This window comes from Macaca fascicularis, chromosome 6 (genome assembly GCF_037993035.2).
Source record: "Macaca fascicularis isolate 582-1 chromosome 6, T2T-MFA8v1.1".
Classification (NCBI taxonomy): domain Eukaryota; kingdom Metazoa; phylum Chordata; class Mammalia; order Primates; family Cercopithecidae; genus Macaca; species Macaca fascicularis.
The window spans coordinates 146,308,168-146,326,943 of NC_088380.1; the positions used below are offsets into that span (position 1 = coordinate 146,308,168).

The 18,776-nt window shown below is 49.9% G+C and overlaps 1 protein-coding gene across 8 annotated transcripts in view; it reads left to right on the plus strand.

Moving 5' to 3' along the window:
- PSD2 (pleckstrin and Sec7 domain containing 2) overlaps nt 1-18,776 on the plus strand; it is a 55,569-nt gene that overhangs the window by 33,021 nt on the left and 3,772 nt on the right. For 7 of the 8 annotated variants that reach the window (XR_012414164.1, XR_012414165.1, XM_073994410.1 and 4 more), the window contains 8 exons: nt 646-704; nt 11,808-11,897; nt 13,826-13,869; nt 14,907-15,097; nt 15,264-15,334; nt 15,722-15,879; nt 16,721-16,865; nt 18,110-18,253. Coding sequence is in view for 5 of the 8 variants with exons in the window: in XM_073994410.1 (XP_073850511.1) it covers nt 646-704; nt 11,808-11,897; nt 13,826-13,869; nt 14,907-15,097; nt 15,264-15,334; nt 15,722-15,879; nt 16,721-16,865; nt 18,110-18,253 (902 nt within the window). In the remaining 3 variants the exon portion in view is untranslated. Of the gene's footprint in view, nt 1-645; nt 707-11,806; nt 11,898-13,825; nt 13,870-14,906; nt 15,098-15,263; nt 15,335-15,721; nt 15,880-16,720; nt 16,866-18,109; nt 18,254-18,776 lie in introns of all 8 variants that reach the window. The other variant, XR_010587646.2, reaches the window with a different exon arrangement.

Below are 18,776 nucleotides of genomic sequence, written 5' to 3' on the forward strand. Positions count from 1 at the left end.
CTGTTGCCAGGCCCAGATGGTTTGTCCTCTCCGGCATGCAGTAGGTGCTCAATGAATGCTAATTGAATAAGCTATGGCACACGGTCTGCCTGCTGAGCAAAGCGCAGTCTTGCCTGTTCTCCTCCCCACTGCCTGGAAGTCCCTCCAGCCTTGGGATTCAGCTCTGTGGCTCTCCCTTCTCTGTGGTCCCTGTCATGGTGCTGACTGTTGGTGTGGTGGCTGTCCCGGTGTGGTGGGGGTCTAGGTTGGGGTCCTCTTAGGGACAGGACTTGCCCAATAGATGGGCCCACATCTCAGGAACTGGGGGACGAGGCTCATCATTGGGAGAGACACAGGTCAATGCAGGGGCAGGGCTGGGGGCTCAGAGCTATTCCTAGGTCTGAGGTTCAAGGTGAATTTGGCCACAGGAAGCAGGAGTCCGGGCCAGAGTGGGTCCAGGGTGGTCAGACTCCTGGGGCAGGCAAGTGACTTGGGCCCTGCAATGGGGACAGACCGGGAGCATCATGCAGGCCCTGGCCCCTGAGGTGAGTTTGGCAGGTGGCTGGCCTCACTCTGTGTCCAAGGCCTCCTGGTGGGTTCCTTCAGGAGACGGGGGGTGGGAAGAGGTTGGATCCTCGCACTGAGAGTGCCACGTCTCTGACTCAGATGGGATCCACACGCTCACCTGTGCCCTGATGCTGCTCAACACGGACCTGCACGGCCACGTGAGTTGGGGAGGTAGAGGTGGGGGTGTCACATGTTCTCTCAGGGACCCACCTTGTGTTGATCCTGGTCCCTTCCTGAGACCTCTCACTCAGTGGCCAGGCTTCTTTTTGAAGGCCCGGGGGTTGTTCAGCTTGGCTTCCAGATTTGGCCCCACCCTAGTTTCATCCACCTGCGATCTGCCTGAGTCCCCACCCCCAAGTATGCCAGTGAGAGCAGCTGGGTCATGGGAGTTTAAGATGAGCCACAAATATGTGCCCCTTGTCCATGCTAAGAGATCATGTGCCCTTTCTGCCCCTGTCCCGCAAGTCTGAATGCAGCTGCATTGAAATACCATGCCCAGGGCAGCCCCTCCCAACCCCCTAGCCCTGACCAGGCCAAGCAGTGAACGCCCAGGCTGTGAGACTGTGTCTGGTCCAGGCCCCAGGCTGTCTCAGCGCTTCTCATGACTCAATAACTCCTTCTTCTTTCCTCTGTCTGCTCCGGAACCCCTCTCTGGGCTCTCTTGCCCTCGCAGGTGGTAAGTGTAGCTAGTGGTGTGCATGCCCTGTGTGCTCAGGCCCCCATCACCATGTCGCCCTTCTGTGTTCTCCATCACCATCTGGCTCCACCCAATCACTGCCCCATCATTTTTCACCCAGGGTTGTCAGAGTCCCCTGCTGGGTAGGGAATGTCTCAGTGACTCATGGGGACAACAGGTCAGTGAGTTAACCAGGAAATCTAGGGGATTTGGGGGTGAAAGAAAGAGCTGGGATAGACCCAACTTCAGATCCCACTCTTGCCTCCACGTGGTAGCTGTGTGACCCTGGGCAAGCACTGGCCCTCTCTGAGCCTCAGGTTTCACATCCAGGAGGTGGGAATAATGATCTCCCTGCAGTGTCATGGGCAGGACTGAGAGATGTAATATACATGGCACCAAGGGGCAGGGTCTGGCGCCTAGTAGGGATTTTATTATGTAGAATTTTGTTACATAAAAAGAACAATAGTATTCCTCATTACTGTGAAAACTGAACCAAGGGCAAGCTGGAAGACCCAGCCTGCAGGCCCCTGGAGGGCGAGATTGTGAAGGCCCAGTCTGCTGGCAGCCTGGGCTCATGGGTGCACTGGGGCATCTGGCCTGGGAGGGCTAGAACCTCGGTGCCTGTGACAGGAAGAGCAAATATGTGACAGCTTTGGCCAAGTCCACCTGGGCCTGCAACCTGAGTGTGGAACAAGAGAGAAGACGCATTCCACATGAATGTCACTGAGCGCCAAAGCCCATGAGCCTGCTGCTGTTCCCCCAGACTGTGCCCTTTGTTTATTGACAGAGAGCAGGTGTTGCTAGCCTGCTTTAAAAGGAGCACTCAACAGGCCCCTCACTCCCTGTCCCCACCCCTGGCTGGGCCTGTGGTCAGTCTCAGGGCTGTCTCTGCTGGGCCAAGCCTTGGTTGCCCCTCCCTATGGCTAAGAGCTGCTAAGGAGGGTGGCAGCCACTGTGTAGTGAACCCTGGGCCAAGAGCACCCTGGAGCTTGGTGGGCCTTAGCTGGCGTGGTCCCACATTGATGCCACAGCTGAGGAGAAACATCAGGACTTCATAGATTAGAAGTGGACTGGGAAGACTGTTCATGTTTGCGGCAGACAGACACTGAGGCTTTCTTCTCTCTCTTTTTTTTTTTTGGAGACGGAGTCTCGCTCTGTCACCCAGGCTGGAGTGCGGTGGTGCGATCTCAGCTCATTGCAAGCTCCGCCTCCCGGGTTCATGACATTCTCCTGCCTCAGCCTCCTGAGTAGCTGGGACTACAGGCACCTGCCACCACGCCTGGTTAAGTTTTTGTGTTTTTAGTAGAGACGTCTCTCTCTTTGCGTGGTCCTGCTCAGAGATTAGGAGCGTGGGCTCCGAGGCTGTGTTCTCTGTTGCTCCACACGAAGGCTGTGTGGTCTGAGGCAAGTTATTTACTTCACTGCACATCAGTTTCCCCATGATAAAGTGCCAATGTGTAAAGAATATGAAGTAAAGCTTGTGCGCAAGGCCTGGAGGTTGCAGTTACTGGGAGCTCTTCAGGGCACCTGACGCTTTGCACTTTTCCCCTTGCCTCCTCCCCTCCCCCTGTCACTCATCAAGCAGGGACTGAGGCCTGGTGGGTTGCGGGGATCTCGGGAACAGGGGCCCTGCTAGTGCCCGCAGAAGAAGTTCTGGTCAGAGCGGGAGGCAGTAAAGGGGTATCGGGCTATAGGCATGCCCCTGAGATGGGTGCAGTCTGGTCGAGGAACTGGGGAGGCTTTGTGTAGGAGGGGCGCTGGGACCCTTGAGGTTGGAGGCTCAACAACAACCCTGTCTTCTGAGCACCTTCTGTATTCCATGAACAAGACGGGAAAGGGAGCCCCACCTGTTACAGAAGGTGGACAACACAGAAGTGAACAAGCGATTACAAGTTGTGCTGGCTCTGTGAAGGGCATACACAGGAAGGCATGATGGGGTCCGGACTGGGGGTTAGGGAAAGCCTGCAAGGTTTAGGCAGAGACCTGGATCAGTGGAAGCTGGCTATGGAAAGATCTGGGACTGTGCATTTCAGGCAATGGGGCCAGCAGGGCTGGTTTTCGTCTTGTGGCTGTTGGGAATAGCGCTGCTGTGAACATTCGTGCACAAACTTTCATTTGAACACCTGTTTTCAGTTCTTTGGGGTTTCTACCTCGGAGTGGACTTGCTGGTTCATATATCTGGTTGTTCTGTGTTTAATTTTTTGAGGAGCTGCAGAACTGTTTCCTTAGAGGTGTTTGTTTATGTCCAGATGGGAGATGATGGTAGCATGGGTAGAAGGGACTGACAAGGGAGACCTTTCAGGACTGAGTCTCACAGGACTTGCTGATGGGGTTGGTCAGTGAAAGAGAGAAGCAAGGGTGGCTTTGGCATCTGGCTAGCTGGGGGTGCCATTTCCTGAGATGGGAAGAAACTTCTGTGTGGGGGTGGTGGTGAGTGGGAGAGGTGGACTTGAGTCCCGCTTTTGAACTGTGTTTGAGATGCCTCTGGACATCAGTGAGGGGAGACCAAGGAGGCGGTGACATGGATGAGTCTGGGCCCGGTGCAGACACGTGGGCTGAAGACAGAGATGGGGGTGGGGTAGAATTCAAAGCTATGGGACTGGCTGATTGCCATGTCCCTGCAGAGAGAACACACTGATGGCCAAGTCCTGGAGCTCAGCGTTATGTAGAGGCAAGGCAGAGGAGTGGGAGAGACTGCAACGCATCCAGGGAGGTCGGAGGAAATCCATGAGTGTGTGGCATTTCTAAAGCCCAGACAAGACAGCATTTCGAGGAGAAGGGAGTGAGTGGCCAACTATATAAAAGGCTGCCATGAGGTCAAGTAAGGTGATGGCACGAGAGTGACCATTGGGATTGGAGCGGTCATGGATGGGATGGTCAAGGTCATTAGAGGCCTTTATAAGAGCACCTTAGGTGGAGTGGAGAGGACAGATGCCAGGTTGAAGTGGGCGAGATGAGCTCAGGAGGTGAGGGTGTGGTGGCCATAGACAGCTCTTAAGATGTTTGGCCTTGCGTGGGGGACTGATAGGAGCCAGCAGTCAAGTCTGATGTTAAAGCGGCCCAACCTTGTGCGTGTGCCGCCAGGATCAACTCAGCAGACAAGACGCTGCCACTGCAGGAGAGAGAAGGGACAGTGGAAGCTTCCCTCGAGATGAGAAGCAGAGCACAGGTGGGGAGTGGCCTTAAATGGGAGTGGGGGATGTTGACCGATCTCCCATGTTCGTAAGAAAGCGAGGCAGAAAGTGGAGGTGCTGCAGTGGGCTTGGTAGCTCTGGCGATGAGAAGATGAGGGGCTTCTGACAGCTTCTACTTCTACCACGAAGCATCAGATGAGGTCCTGAGCTGAGAGTGAAGATGGGACGGGGGCTGACCAGTCAGAATGGGTTTAGTTAAGGTCACAGAAATGTAACACCCACTAGCCTTAAAAATGGCAGCTACTTACTGTTTGAAAAGTGTAGAGTCAGGCAGGGTCCAGGGTGGATTAGATTCAGCCTTGCCTCCAGTTAAGAGGTGATCTAATTTCTTGTCATTTTCTTCTGACAGTGATGTCAGCCTCATCCCAAGCCTGGCTTCCCCTATGCAGGCCCGATAGATGCAGCAATTCCAGATCTCACAGCCGCACTTCTCTGCTTGCTGGAGAGAGTTGGTATCTGAAGTGTCTTCTTAGGAGCTGGAGTCAGGAGGGCTTCTACCACAGAAGCTCCCAGAAAGTAGCTGTAAAATACCATTGGCCCCAGATGGGGCATATGCCATTTTCTGAACTGGTCTCTTTGGCCCAGGGAATACCATGGGACAACTGGAAACAGCCTAGGTTACCCGAATCAATCTCTGTGGCAAGAGGAATGAAGTGATCCAGGGCCTAGCCCTGGGCTAGGAGGTGGGGTCATTCTTCCCCACCCACACCTCATTGCTGATACATAATGGGAAAGGGGTTTTGGAGAGAGAGAGCCACAGTGTCTACTACAGGGACTTTGAGGCTTTTAATGGAAAGGAAAAGCGTGCCATGTTCATGGAGGATGGAGAGCAAACACAGGAACTGTGGCAGTGTCAGGAGTCTCCATGCCCATGTGGCTGTGGTCATAGATGTAAAATGGGACCAGCATAGCTGTGTGTCCTGCAAGTGTATTTGGTTGGACTTGGATACAGGTACAGTATAGGAAATCAGTTGGGTTTAGTCAGTGCTGGGCTTTTTCTAGGCAAATATGACAGAAGCAGAAAGGGGCAAGAGAGATGTTTGCAGGGAAGTGGTTACCGATGGGGTCTGGAATCTAAACTGGATGAAAAAGAAAGTGAGGACCTTTGGATCTTGTATTAGTCCATTTTCACACTGCTATAAAGAACATCCCTGAGACTGGGTAACTTGTAAAGGAAAGAGGTTTCATTGACTCACAGTTCCACATGGCTGGGGAGGCCTCAGGAAACTTACAATCATGGCGGAAGGGGAAGCAGACATCTTCTTCATGAGGTGGCAGGAGAGAGAAGAATGTAGGAGGAACTTCCAAACACTTATAAAACCATCAGATCTCCTGAGAACTCACTCACTATCACGAGAACAGCATGGGGGAAACCACCCCCATGATCCAATCACCTTCCTCCCTTGACAAATGGGGATTACAATTCGAGATGAGATTTGGGTGGGGACACAGGGCCAAACTGTATCAGATCTCAGTAGAGGATCAAAGGGTTGTTGGAGTGAGGATTTTAAAGAATGGGGGAAGTGGAAGAGCAGGAGATGGGGGTCAGGAGTTGTATTTGAAATGGGGGTTTTGGAGATGATGCCAATGCTGGTGATGATGGGTGATGACGGATCAGCAAATGAGTCTGGGATGCACTGAGTGGGGGATGTCAGGGAATGGTGATTTGCAAGCTCCAGCCATGAGAAGATGGCAGTGTGGGTTAGAATCGGAGATGGAGACCAGGAGAGAAATTCCAGAGGCATTTTTGTTGCACAGCCTATGGCACTGGTGAGTGGACTGAAGGCTGGGGTAAGGGAGGGAGAACCACCAGGGTTGAGGCAAACAGAGAGGGAGGGGTAGGTGGGAGAAGTCATTCTAGGAGAGCTCAAGCTGAAACAAAGTTTAGTTGTTTTTCAGGAATGGCTTAATTTCTCTCCAACCTTGTGTTGCTTGAAGAGTGGCAACAGTAGGAGTTTCTGGCAAGGTGCTGGATAGTGGAGGGCTGGAGGGACAGGCCAGGGTTTGGATGCTATCCTGAGGTCTGCAGGGGTCTGCCCATTCTCAGATGGTGACAGAGCCTCACACAATAACCTTAAGGGAATACCAAGTATAATTAAGGTTTAGCCTAGATTTGCAAATAGTGGCAAGGGTTTTTCTGCCCATAGGACCTTTGGTCAGCCCCTCCCCTCCTCCTGAAGGATGACGTCTGCTTGGCCCACTTCATCCTGCTTCTGGAATGAGCCTTAAAGACAGGCTAGCATTGTTCTGACCTCAGGGCTGTGCATGAAAGTCAGACTTGTGGGAAAAGGCCTGGCTCCTGTGGGGCAAAGGCAGTGACACAGTTTTACTACCTGGACGATGGCCTGGGCATCACCCTGTACCCATCCAGCCTCTACTCTGGGCAAGGAGATGAGTTTGAGGAGATAGTCGCCCTGGCCCTAGAGTGCCAGGGTCCAGGCCTTGGGATGGGGCGGTGGTTGTACCCGCTGTGACTTTCCTCTGCTCAGAGACAGAGGCTGTGGGAAGAAGTCCAAGGGCTCAGGAAAGACTGGGAAGCCCTGTAGATCCAAATGGGGTGGGAGGGAGGGGTGGAACTGAGAATTCAGAGGCTCCAAATCATGGACCTCCCTTGGGCTTTCAGATGATCTGGGTGCATGTCTTTTTGCCTGGCTGTCATTATAAGTATTATATTTTAAAGCAGATAACTTACCCAGTATAATTTCACTTCTTTGCATGAGTCTTGCTTTTTGGTCCTGAGAAAGATCAATTCTAGTGAATGTTTCATGTGGACTTGAAAAGAATGTATTCTGTGGTTGTCGGTTATAATGTTCTATATGTGCCAATAAGGTGCCTATATGTGTTGTAAAAATCATGTATATTCTTACTGATTTATTTTCTTGTTATGAAACTTACCATTTTAACTATTTTAAAGCTTACAATTTAGTGGCACTAAGTACATTCATAATGGCGTGCAATCGTCACTACTGTCTAGGTTCTGAACATCTACATCACACCAGAAGGAAACCCCACACCCATCAGCAGTCATACCCCATTTCCTCCTCCACCTGGCCCCTGGCTAATGCTAATTTGCTTTCTGTCTCTGTGAATTTGTCTATTGTAGATATTTCATATGAGTAGGATCACACAATATGTGGCCTGTTGTGACTGGCGTCTTTCATTTAGCGTGTTTTCAAGGTTCATTCATGTCGTAGCATGTATTGGTAGTTCATTTTTCATGGCTTAATAATATTCCATTGTATGGATATGTCACATTTTGTTTATCTGTTCATCTCTTGATGGATATTTGGGTCGCTTCCATCTTTCGGTGATTGTGAATAGTACTGCTGTGAACATTCGTGTACAAGTTTTTGTCTGAATATCTGTTTTCATATTTTAGGGGTATATACCTAGGATAGACTTGCTGGGTCATAGGATAATTCTACATTTAACTTTTTGAGGAAGTGCCCAACTGTTTTCCATAGTAGCTGAACCATTTTACATTTCTACCACCAACGTGCAGGGGTGTTCTAATTTCTTTACATCCTCACCAACCCTTTTCTTTCTTAGGATAGCCATCCTAGTGGATGTGAAGTGGTATCTCATTGTGGTTTGGATTTGTGTTTCCCTAATGATTAGTTGTGTTGAGCATTTTTTTCATGTACTTTTTGGCCATTTGTATATTTTCTTTGGAGAAATGTCTATTCACGTCCTTCATTCATTTTAAAATTAGGTTATTTGTCTGTTGTTGTTGTATTCTTAGAGTTCTTTATATGTCCTAGACATTAAACCTTTGGTAGATACTTGATTTATAAATATTTTTTCTCACTCCATGGGTTGTTTTTCATCTCTTGATAGTGTTTGTTTTTTTTTTGTTGTTGTTTTGTTTTTGTTTTTGTTTTGTTTTGTTTTCCTTTTGAGACAGGGTCTCTCTGTCACCCAGGCTGAAGTGTAGTGGTGTGATCCTGGCTCACTGCAGCCTCAACCTCCTGGGCTCAAGCACCTCAGCTTCCTGAGTAGCTGGGACCACAAGCATGTGCCACCATGCCCAGCTAATTTATTTCCTTCCTTCCTTCCTTCCTTCCTTCCTTCCTTCCTTCCTTCCTTCCTTCCTTCCTTCCTTCCTTCCTTCCCTCCCTCCCTCCTTCCTTCCTTCTTTCTTTCTTCCTTTCTTCCTTTCTTTCTCTTTCTCCCTTCCTTCCTTCCTTCCTTCCTTCCTTCCTTCCTTCCTTCCTTCCTTCCTTCCTTCCTTCCCTCCCTCCCTCCCTCCTTCCTTCCTTCCTTCTTTCTTTCTTCCTTTCTTTCTCTTCCTCCCTCCCTTCCTTCCTTCCTTCCTTCCTTCCTTCCTTCCTTCCTTCCTTCCTTCCTTCCTTCCTTCCTTCCTTCCTCTCTCTCTCTTTCTTTTATTGTTTTTTTAGAGACAAGGTCTCCCTATGTTGCCCAGGTTGGTCTCCAACTCCTGGGTTCAAGTGATCCTCCCACCTTGGCTTCCCAAAGTGCTGGGATTACAGGTGTGAGCCACCACAGCTGGCCTAGCTTTTTTTTTTTTAAAGTTATTGATTCAATTTCTTTACTTGTTATAGGTCTATTCAGATTTTCTATTTCTTCTTGAGCCAGTTTTAGTAGCTTGTGTATTTCTAAGAATTTGTCCATTTCATCTAGATTATCTAATTTTTTTGGCATAGAATTCTTGCCAATTTTTTGTCGGCTTGTTCTTCCTGTTACTAAGAGAGCAGTGTTAAAATCTCCAGCCAAGATTGTGAACATGTCTTCTTTTGGTTCTGTCAATTTTTGTCTTGTATATTTTGAAGCTATGCTACTAGATGTATACACATTTAGGATGATCATATCTTCTGGCAGATTGACCCTTTTATCACTATGAACATGTCCTTCTTTATGTCTAGTAATGCTTCTTGCCTTCAAATCTATTTTGTCAGATGTTAGTGTAGCTATACTGGAGTTCTTTTGTTAGTGTTTATGTGGTACATCCTTTTCTGACTTTTTCTTTCAAAGATTTCTGTTCTTTTATATTTAAAGCATGTCTCATGTATCATATACTTAAAAATAAAATCCGGTAATAATGTTAATTTGAACATTTAATGAATTATGATATATTTGAGTTTAAGTATATCAAGTGACTATTTGTTTTCTCTTTGACTCTTCTGTTTCTTTTATTTTCTTCTTTTGCCTACTTTTGGATTAAGTATTTTTTAGAATTCCATTTCCCTGCTCTGTTAGCTTGTTAGTTGTGCATTCTTTCGGAATTCCTTTTATGGTTGGCAATTTGCATTTTCGACTTATAAAGTACTTGTACCACTTCCTGGGCAATGAAATACCTTGAAACACTTTAGTTCCATTTACTGCTCTCTTAACTTATATACTCCTGTTGTCATGCTTTTAACTATTATATCTCTCTATATTTTATTCCCTGGAAAACTTTATTGTTGCTCTACATAGTCAATTTTCATTTAGAGTTACCAATTCTTTTTGTTATTTCATTCATTTCTGCTTCTCCACATTTCCATCTGGGATAATTTTTCTTCTTTTAGTATTTTCTTTCTTAATTTCAACTTTTTTATTGAAGTGTGACTGGGTGCTTCCCAAGACCCTTGTCCTTGGTGGGCCCTGAACTCCAATCTCATTTCTCCAATCCTAAGAGGCCACTTAGCCGCTCAGCCCCTGGCCACTGCTGGGAAGCAGCAGGTGCTTCAGGGAGGAATGCTGCTCTTTCTGGGGTCACCTCTCCACACTCCCCTGCAGGATCCTCACCCTTGAAGCCTTCACTGCTTTTGTAAAGCCTCCAATGCTGCTGGGAAGTTTCAGCCACAAGAAGATAGTCTGATATTGCTCAGATTAGAAATCTTGCCTTGTTATTTTTTGATTTTGCGCTCCTGACCAATGGCTGGGGAATGTTCAGTTTGTGTGGAACTCAACGACAGTCTTATCAACATTGCCCTCGTAATCTATCACAAATGTACACACATGGCTATATATTTATCTATGTACACACGCACGTATATATGTAAAACTATACACAGAAACATACAAAACACACTTGTATCAAGGCATACATAGGACCTTTTCTCCTGAACGATTTGGAAAAGCATAGAAAGTTCTTGTTTGTCAGCTACTTATAAAGCCTTACATCATTGTTTTCTGAATGATTTCTATGGTGTGTGAATGTCCCATATGATGCTAATAGAGTGTCTTTGCTAAAATAGTACCAAGGTCAGTAAACTTGGGAAATGACATGGGATCCTCTCCTTGGAGACACCAGCACATATGAGCGTGGTAAAGACTCTGAAACATGTACATAAACTTGTTCTATTATGAAATCTTTTTTTGAGAGAATACCTATCTCCATCTCCTGGGATACCAGAGTTCTGTAGGTAAACCTTGGAAAACACTGCTTTAGAGCAAACCCCAATCCACAAAATCCTACAGTGGTAAGTATCTGCTATTCAAGAGTCTTCATCCTCACAAAGATGAAGTCCTGTTCAGTGTTTTCTCAGACGTGGGGACTCCAAGGAGAGTCTGGAAGTATGAATATTAGGTGTTGGGTTTGCAGGGTTTGAGCCCCTCTGCTACTCATTGGTTAAAACAGGAAGGCAGAACTTGGGGATTTAGTCATTTCCAGCTCTTTGCCTGTTTCTACCTCCGAGTGTGAAACAATCTGCTTGGGTTCTCTTTGTTCCAGCTCAGCTCAGCTCAGCATGGGGCACTCATGTGTGTCCGTGGCAATTGATTTTTGACTCCCATAAACTTTCCCTCACTTCACTTATGTCTTGGAAGCCTTGCTGCCCCTCTGTGCAGGTGAGAGGGTGAGACAGTTGTGGCAGAATATGCAGAGCTTCTCTTCAGAAGCCAAGAGGCCGGGTTTCAAGCCCTGGTGCTGAGTGACCTTGGGAGAGTTAACCGTGGAGTAGCGGTGAGAGCACGGGCTTTGGTTTCAGACACACTTGGCCCTTTCACTTCCTTGCCGTGTGATCATGGGCATGTCACTTCACTTTCCTGTACTTCAGTTTCCTTACCTGTCAAATGGGGACAATAAAAACAGGCACCTCACCTTCTCCTTGGGGTGAGAAAGAAATAAGATCATGCATGTCAAGCACAAGACCTGGAACACAGTAGGCACCTGGCAAATGTCAGCTCTTACAACTCTTCATCCAGCCCGACTCCTTCACCTGGGCTGCAGAAGAAGCCCAACCTCTCAAGATGCTTGACAATCAAGCACAGTTCTGACTGTGAGAAAGAGTTTTGTAAACTCTTGGAGACAATAGAAAATTCATGCAATTTAATTTTCATTATTGCCCTTAACACTGCCTCATCCCTCTGGCTGGGCAGGGCAGGGTGTGTGGGGAACACACCAGCCTCCTTCCCTACTCTTAGGCAGAACCATTTCTCCATTACAGAACATTGGCAAGAAGATGTCCTGTCAGCAATTCATTGCCAACTTGGACCAGCTGAATGATGGCCAAGACTTTGCCAAAGACCTGCTGAAGGTATTATCTGCTGAGAGTCCCCATCCCACTAGCTGCACCCTGTGTGGATAGAGAGGAGAGAGGTCTCTGCCCCATGAAATCCTGGCATTCCAGGCCCTTAACACAGGGTGCAGGGCCATGATGACAAAGTTAGAAACCACCGAGCTCAACATTTGGCTGTTCTGTGTTCCCTGAGTTAGGCAGAGGGGAAGGCTTTGTGAGATTTGTTTTTAGTACTCCATTATCACCATTACTGTCACAGTAATAATCAACACTGCTACCAACTGTCATAGCTGCCACCCACCACAACCGCCACCACCACCTTCACCACAAACATCATTATTGTCACCACAAGGAAAAGCCCCCTCTTTCCTTCAACATCACCAGGAATTAAGAGAATCCAGTTTTCTTTTGAACCTGAAGTGAAGGGTGGAACTCTAGCCTTTCTAGTCTGGTTGTTTCTGAACTGAGGAAAAGGAGCAGGTTTTTGGTGGGTTGGTGATGGGCTCATTTTTATTATTTATGTATTTTTGAGACAAGATCTCATTGTGTTACCCACACTGGAGTGCAGTGATGCAATCAAGGCTCACTGAAGCCTCGAACTTTTGGCCTTGAAGGATTCTCCTGCCTCAGCCTCCCAAGTAGCTGGGACTATAGGTGCATGCCACTGTGCCTGGCGATTTTTATTTTTATTTTATTTTATTTTTTTTTTGTAGAGCCTGGGGATCTCACTGTGTTGCCCAGGCTGATCTCAAACTCCTGGACTCAAGCAATCCTCGCACCTCAGCCTTGCAAAGTGCTGAAATTATAGGCATAAGCCACCGCACTCAGCCAGCTTCATTTTTAAATAGTGGGTTTGAAGAATCTTATAATACTACAGGGGTAGTTGAATAATGAGTTCGGAGGTCTCTATCCAAACCCCAATGTTCCATAGAACACTGTCTCCATCACTCTTCTTACTATATTATATTCTTCACCATTGAGAAGCATTTGTTAAGAACATATTTGTGAATCAAACAATCCCAGTCCCACTATCCACCTATCCATTTCTCCCCATCTACTCATTCACCTATTTACCCACTTCTGCACCCATCCACTCATCCTCCCATGCATCCACCCAGCCACTCAATCATTCACCTACCCATATACCCACCCATTCACCCATCACCTATATATATATCCCCAAACCTCCCCTTCCCACTCCCCACATAGCAGCCACTCACCCATTCACCTTTCACCCACACAGACACCCTGTACTCTTCAAACACTCCCTCGTCTACTCACCTCGACAAACATCTCCGCATCTACTCACCCATCCCCCTACCTCCTATTCCCCACCCATTCACTTACTCACCAACCCACCCACCCATTCATCCTCAAATCTATCCACCCAATCATTTACTCAATCATCCACCCAACACCCTGACATTCATTTGCCCACCCACATCCTCATGCATATACCCCTAAATCTTCCTCATGTACCCTCTATCCACCCACCCATCTTCTATTCATTCACCCATCCACCTGCCTATTTCCCCACCCATCCTTCCATCTTCCACCTGTCCACTTCCCCATCCATCCATTCCCTCACCCATCCTCCCATTCATCCTCCCATCCATTCATCTACCCTGTTGAGCACTTGCTGTATGTCAAGTTCTGGATTATGCACTGAAGATTCAGTAGTGAACAAATGGACAGCCTCTGACCTTGTGAAGCTTACAGTCTCCTACGGGAGATTCACATTAAGTGATCACATAATTAAATACCACCCATCCATACATCCACCCACCCACTCACTTACCCATCTAACAAATAAGTATGAATCAAACACCCACTTTGCCCTATTGGCTGAAAAGGTGATCTCTCACCGTACCCACGTTATTGGTGGTAGATGGGGGTTTCTTTGACTCTTCACCTGAATTCCCCCCTCTCTCTTTTCCCTCTCCCAGACCCTTTACAACTCCATCAAGAATGAAAAGCTGGAATGGGCCATGTGAGTAGTGCCTACGGGCACAGGTATGGGGAGCTTGCATCCCTGGGAGGGGGAGTGTGGGGGTGCAGGTCCATCATTCTGACCACTCTCCATGGTGCTGATCCCTCCCAATCCAGGGCCCGACACCTGTGTCTAGCTGGCTCACACCTGGTGTTGAATTCCTCTTTGGATTCATCTTCTGTATTGAGAAAAAGAGTGCAATGTTTGCATTGTTATGGAATAGGTTGAACTGTGACTTTAGTTCTATGATGTCCACAGCTGGTTTTCTATATGGGGATAGTGTTCCAATTCCCATTGATGACCGCTCCTTTCCCTTTGGGAAGTAGGCAGACAGGAGGCATGAGGCCCCTATAACCTGTAGAATATGTCCACGTTTAAGTGGTGACTGTTACTGACAGTGGGAAGGGGAGAGTGCCCTCTAACTTCTTCCCCTGCAAAGGCAGTGAGACCTGTAGGTCTCATCAGGAAAGAGGGTTGTTGACCTTGCTGTTTGGGGAGACCGTGAAAGGCTCTGCTGTGCTCCCCAGGGCAGCCAGGTCCATGTAGAGGCCTCAGGCAGGGATTGGCAGGAACTCCAACCCCACAGGGTAAGAGCTGGCACTCTTCTGCCAGGGCTCTCGTGGGGGCCCAGACTTCAGGGTCTTACCTGCTGGCCTCCCTCTTCCAGCATGTTGGTGCGGTTTGTGCAGCAGCTTCAGTCTGGCCACGGTTAGTGCTCCCTGGGATGGAGAGAGGAAAAGGAAGACTGGAAGGGAGACCTGGAGACAGTAAAGTCTCCACATTTGTGATCAAGGGTGACATTTGGGGCTTAGAGGACAAAAATCAAAGATCAGAGGTCAGAGGTTGGAAGTGGAGATGAGAGGAGGGGTCAGAGATCTGGATCTGTGGTCTGGAATTGGAATCTCTTCATCTCTGCCTCCTGGGGCTGCTCTTCCTCCCTGACCCTGGATCCTGGATGGGAGGCTGGTGGGGAAGGCCATGACGATTCGGGGCTGAGGCCTCCTTGGAGGTGGTACTCAGGCCTAGTACTTCCCTAGTGATGAGGACGAGCTGAGGAAATCCCTGTCTGAGCTGGTGGATGACAAGTTCGGGACAGGAACGAAGAAGGTGACGCGAATCCTGGATGGTGGCAACCCCTTCCTGGATGTCCCACAGGCGCTCAGTGCCACCACCTACAAGCACGGTGTCCTGACCCGGAAGACTCATGCTGACATGGATGGCAAGAGGAGTGGGTGTCAGGCTGGGAGAGGGGCATGGGAGGGAGGCTGGCACAGAGGGGGGTGCCCCAGACCACTCCTTGGGGATGAACATACAGGTGGACATGTAGTGGGAGGTGGGGTTGGAGAGATTGCAGAGAGTGACTGCAGCCACACTACTAGTGCCCTCCTCTCCAGCGCCCCGTGGGAGGCGTGGCTGGAAGAAATTCTATGCGGTGCTCAAAGGGACCATCCTGTACCTGCAGAAGGTGAGAGACTGCCCCAGAGACCTTACTCAGAAAGGGCCAGCTCAGTCCCATCCCACCCCAGCCTTGTGGCACCCCAAGGGCCCCAGGCAGGACCTGGGACTCAGGCACATGCTGGGTTCTTCCCCAGACTTGGGCCCACTCAGGGCTTTGGAGGTTTTTGGGAGAACTTGGTGCCCAGTCGCTCAGTGGACCCTCAGTGTGAGGCCTGTTCAGGCCTCTGGGACAAACTGGGGTAAGGGGAGGGATGCCTGGATTCTTGTTGGGGTGGGTGAGGCAGCAGGAACAGAAAATTAAGGGAGCTATAGGGTTAGACAGAGAGGAGTGAGGGGAGGGGAGAGTGGAAGGTGTGGGTCAGTGACCCTAGCTCACCCATCCCACCCCACCTAGGATGAGTACAGGCCTGACAAAGCTCTATCGGAGGGTGACCTGAAGAACGCCATTCGCGTGCATCACGCTCTGGCCACCAGGGCCTCTGACTACAGCAAGAAGTCCAACGTGCTCAAGCTTAAGACTGCCGACTGGAGGGTATTCCTTTTCCAGGCACCGTGAGTAGGAGCTGGAGCCCCTCACTCCCACCTGCGGCCTAGGGCCGCAGTGACGCAGCACACAACCCCTCTTCTTCCCATGAGTCAGCAACAGAGCATGTGTATCCACATGACCCAGACCGACAGCTGGGTCCTCCCAAAGCAGCGGTTCTCAATGTGTGGTTCCCCTCAGCATCACTTGCAGTCTCTCTGGCCCTGCCTTAGACCCACTGAACCCGAAACTCTGGGATGGCTCCAGCAACTGTGTTTAACAGCCCTGCAGGGGCTGCTGAGTGCTCTGGAGTCTGAAATGTGGGGCAGGTGGCATCTTTATGAATCATCCTTCGCTTTAAATGTGGGAAAGATGCACCCTCCAGGTAACCTGTAAGGCTGTCCTTCTACCACCTCTCGCCTTTCTATGACTTGAGACTGGAGTGCACATGAGCTTGCAAGGAGGCAGGCTGGTGGATGAGGCCTCAGGATCACAGTGCCAGTGCTGGGCAGGCAGCAGGGGAGGGCAGGAGGACTGTGAGGGTCGCCCAGTTGCCATTGCCTCTGATGATCCCCAGTCCACGGTCATTCCCACCCATTCACTCCAGGGCCACTAGCTGTGAACCTGGGAAGTTTGATTTTCACATGAGAATCCTGGTGTGCCTGGGAGCTGGGATAGAAAGGGAGCTCCCTGCATAGCTCTGGCCAGGCCCATCTAGCCCCCATGCGTCCTCCCTCTCCCCTTTACCCACTCATCTAGAGGTACTGGTGCCTTCTTAGTGACAAGGCCCAGTGCTGGGTATGTGATGCTGAGTAGGGGACAGGGAGTCCTGTGTGAGAGGCCAGCACTCTCTCCCCGTCCTGTCCCCAGGAGCAAGGAAGAAATGCTGTCCTGGATCCTCAGGATCAACCTGGTGGCAGCCATCTTCTCTGCCCCGGCCTTCCCAGCCGCTGTCAGCTCCATGAAGAAGTTCTGTCGGCCCCTGCTGCCCTCCTGCACCACCCGCCTCTGCCAGGTACATGCTCCTGGGTCAAGATTTTGCCTCTCTAGGCTGCCATCTTCAGCCCAGGCCCCCATCCAGCAGCCCCACCCCAGCTCTGTCTCTAGGCTGGGTGATCCTGGGCTGAAGGACACCAGAGAAGGACACTTCTTCTCTCCATCCCATGCACCCCACCCCCACGTCCAGATGGGGAGACCAAGGAACGTCATACAGGGGCTGTGGCTGTGGCAGTTGGCATGGAGCTGCCTCTCTGCTAGTGCATCCCTGTGGATGTGACTGAGAGTTGGTGGTCTTGTGTGCACCTGGGCACAAATGCAAGAGACTGTGTCACAGGGAGCTCACACAGGTGATACCTGGCTGACTCTTCATTCAGTGCTCTTTTGCTGCCCTCACCTATCCTTAAATGTTTTATTTGTAATCCTAGAAAACCCAGCTCACCCATGCTGCGGGCTCTCAGGGCTTCTTTGGAGAGGACAGGAGAAATGGTGGCCCAGAGCTTGAGAGGCAGAGGGCAGCGGAAGCCCCACACTTCCTCTTTGCCAGTGGTCTTTCCCACTAGGCCTTGTCCTGGGTCTCCCCACTGAGCTCCTGGGCTCCTGCTTCTGCCCAGAACCCCTGTGCAATGCATGTATACCATGTACGTGCACACACCACACACATTCACGTGTGTAAACACACAGGTGGTGACTCATACACATGTACGCATGAGCACACAGCACCAGGGGGCCTGGCTGTCCTGTAGTGGGTGGGATGTGTGTGCGCTCGCCCATCAGTGACAGTGTTTCTGCCTGTCACTCCACCAGGTGTGATCCTGGGTCTGTGACCATTGCGTGTGTCTGGGCATGAATGTAAGAGAACGCGTGTATGATAAGGAGCAGGGGATAGCTGGGCCAGGCTGGCCTTGGGCCGGGGTGTTTGTGTGTGCGCATGGGAGTGCATGTGAGCTGGGTTGTGTGTGTGGGTCATTGTGTGTCTGTGTCAGGGACTGTCTATGTCCACATATAAGCGTGAGCATCTCTTGTCTCCTGAGCTAGGGGGCATCAAGGAAAGCTGATGCTGATGGGAGCAGCGAGAGGAGGAAGGGAGGTGGGAGAAGGAGCATGCCCTCGGGTCCAGAGCCTGGCTCTGTCACCACAGTTTGGTGACCCTGGCTAGGCCTTCATTTGCCTCTGGTGGAGCAGCTCCTGGTAGAACAGGATTTGAGCCACTCCGTGACATCCTGAGAGTAAGGCCTCACAGTCCACGATTTGCCTTCCCAGGAGGAGCAACTGCGGTCTCATGAGAATAAGTTGAGACAGCTGACTGCGGAGCTGGCCGAACACAGGTGTCACCCAGTCGAGAGGGGCATCAAGTCCAAGGAGGCCGAGGAGTACCGGTTGAAGGAGCACTATCTCACCTTTGAGGTGAGCCTTGAGGGGCTGGATTGCAAAGCCCAGCGCCCTGCTCTTTCTCCTTCCTGTCTGGCCTGATGTGAGACTGGGGAGGTGAAGCCTACTGATAAAGGGGCTTGCTCACGTGGCAGCTGGCAGGGAACAGGGTCCCCGACCCTTAGTCCCCAGTCCTTCCAGGGTGCCAGCCTTCCCTGACAGGGGTGAGGGGCTGAAGCTCAGACGAAGGCCCTCAGATGCTGCCAAACCTTCCTCTTAAATGTTTGCCCTGATTTCTAACCCCTTTAATAATTTGTGAATGTACTTATTTCTCCATGCTCTCACCAGCACTGGGCATTGCAAAACGTTTTAATCTTTACTAACCTGATAGGTTTAACAATTAGTATCTCATTACTTTTTTTTTTTTTGAGATAGAATCTCACTCTGTTGTCCAGGCTGGAGTACGGTGGCATGATCTTGGCTCACTACAAACTCTGCCTCCCAGGTTCAAGCAGTTCTCCTGCCTCAGCCTCCTGAACAGTTGGGATTACAGGCACGT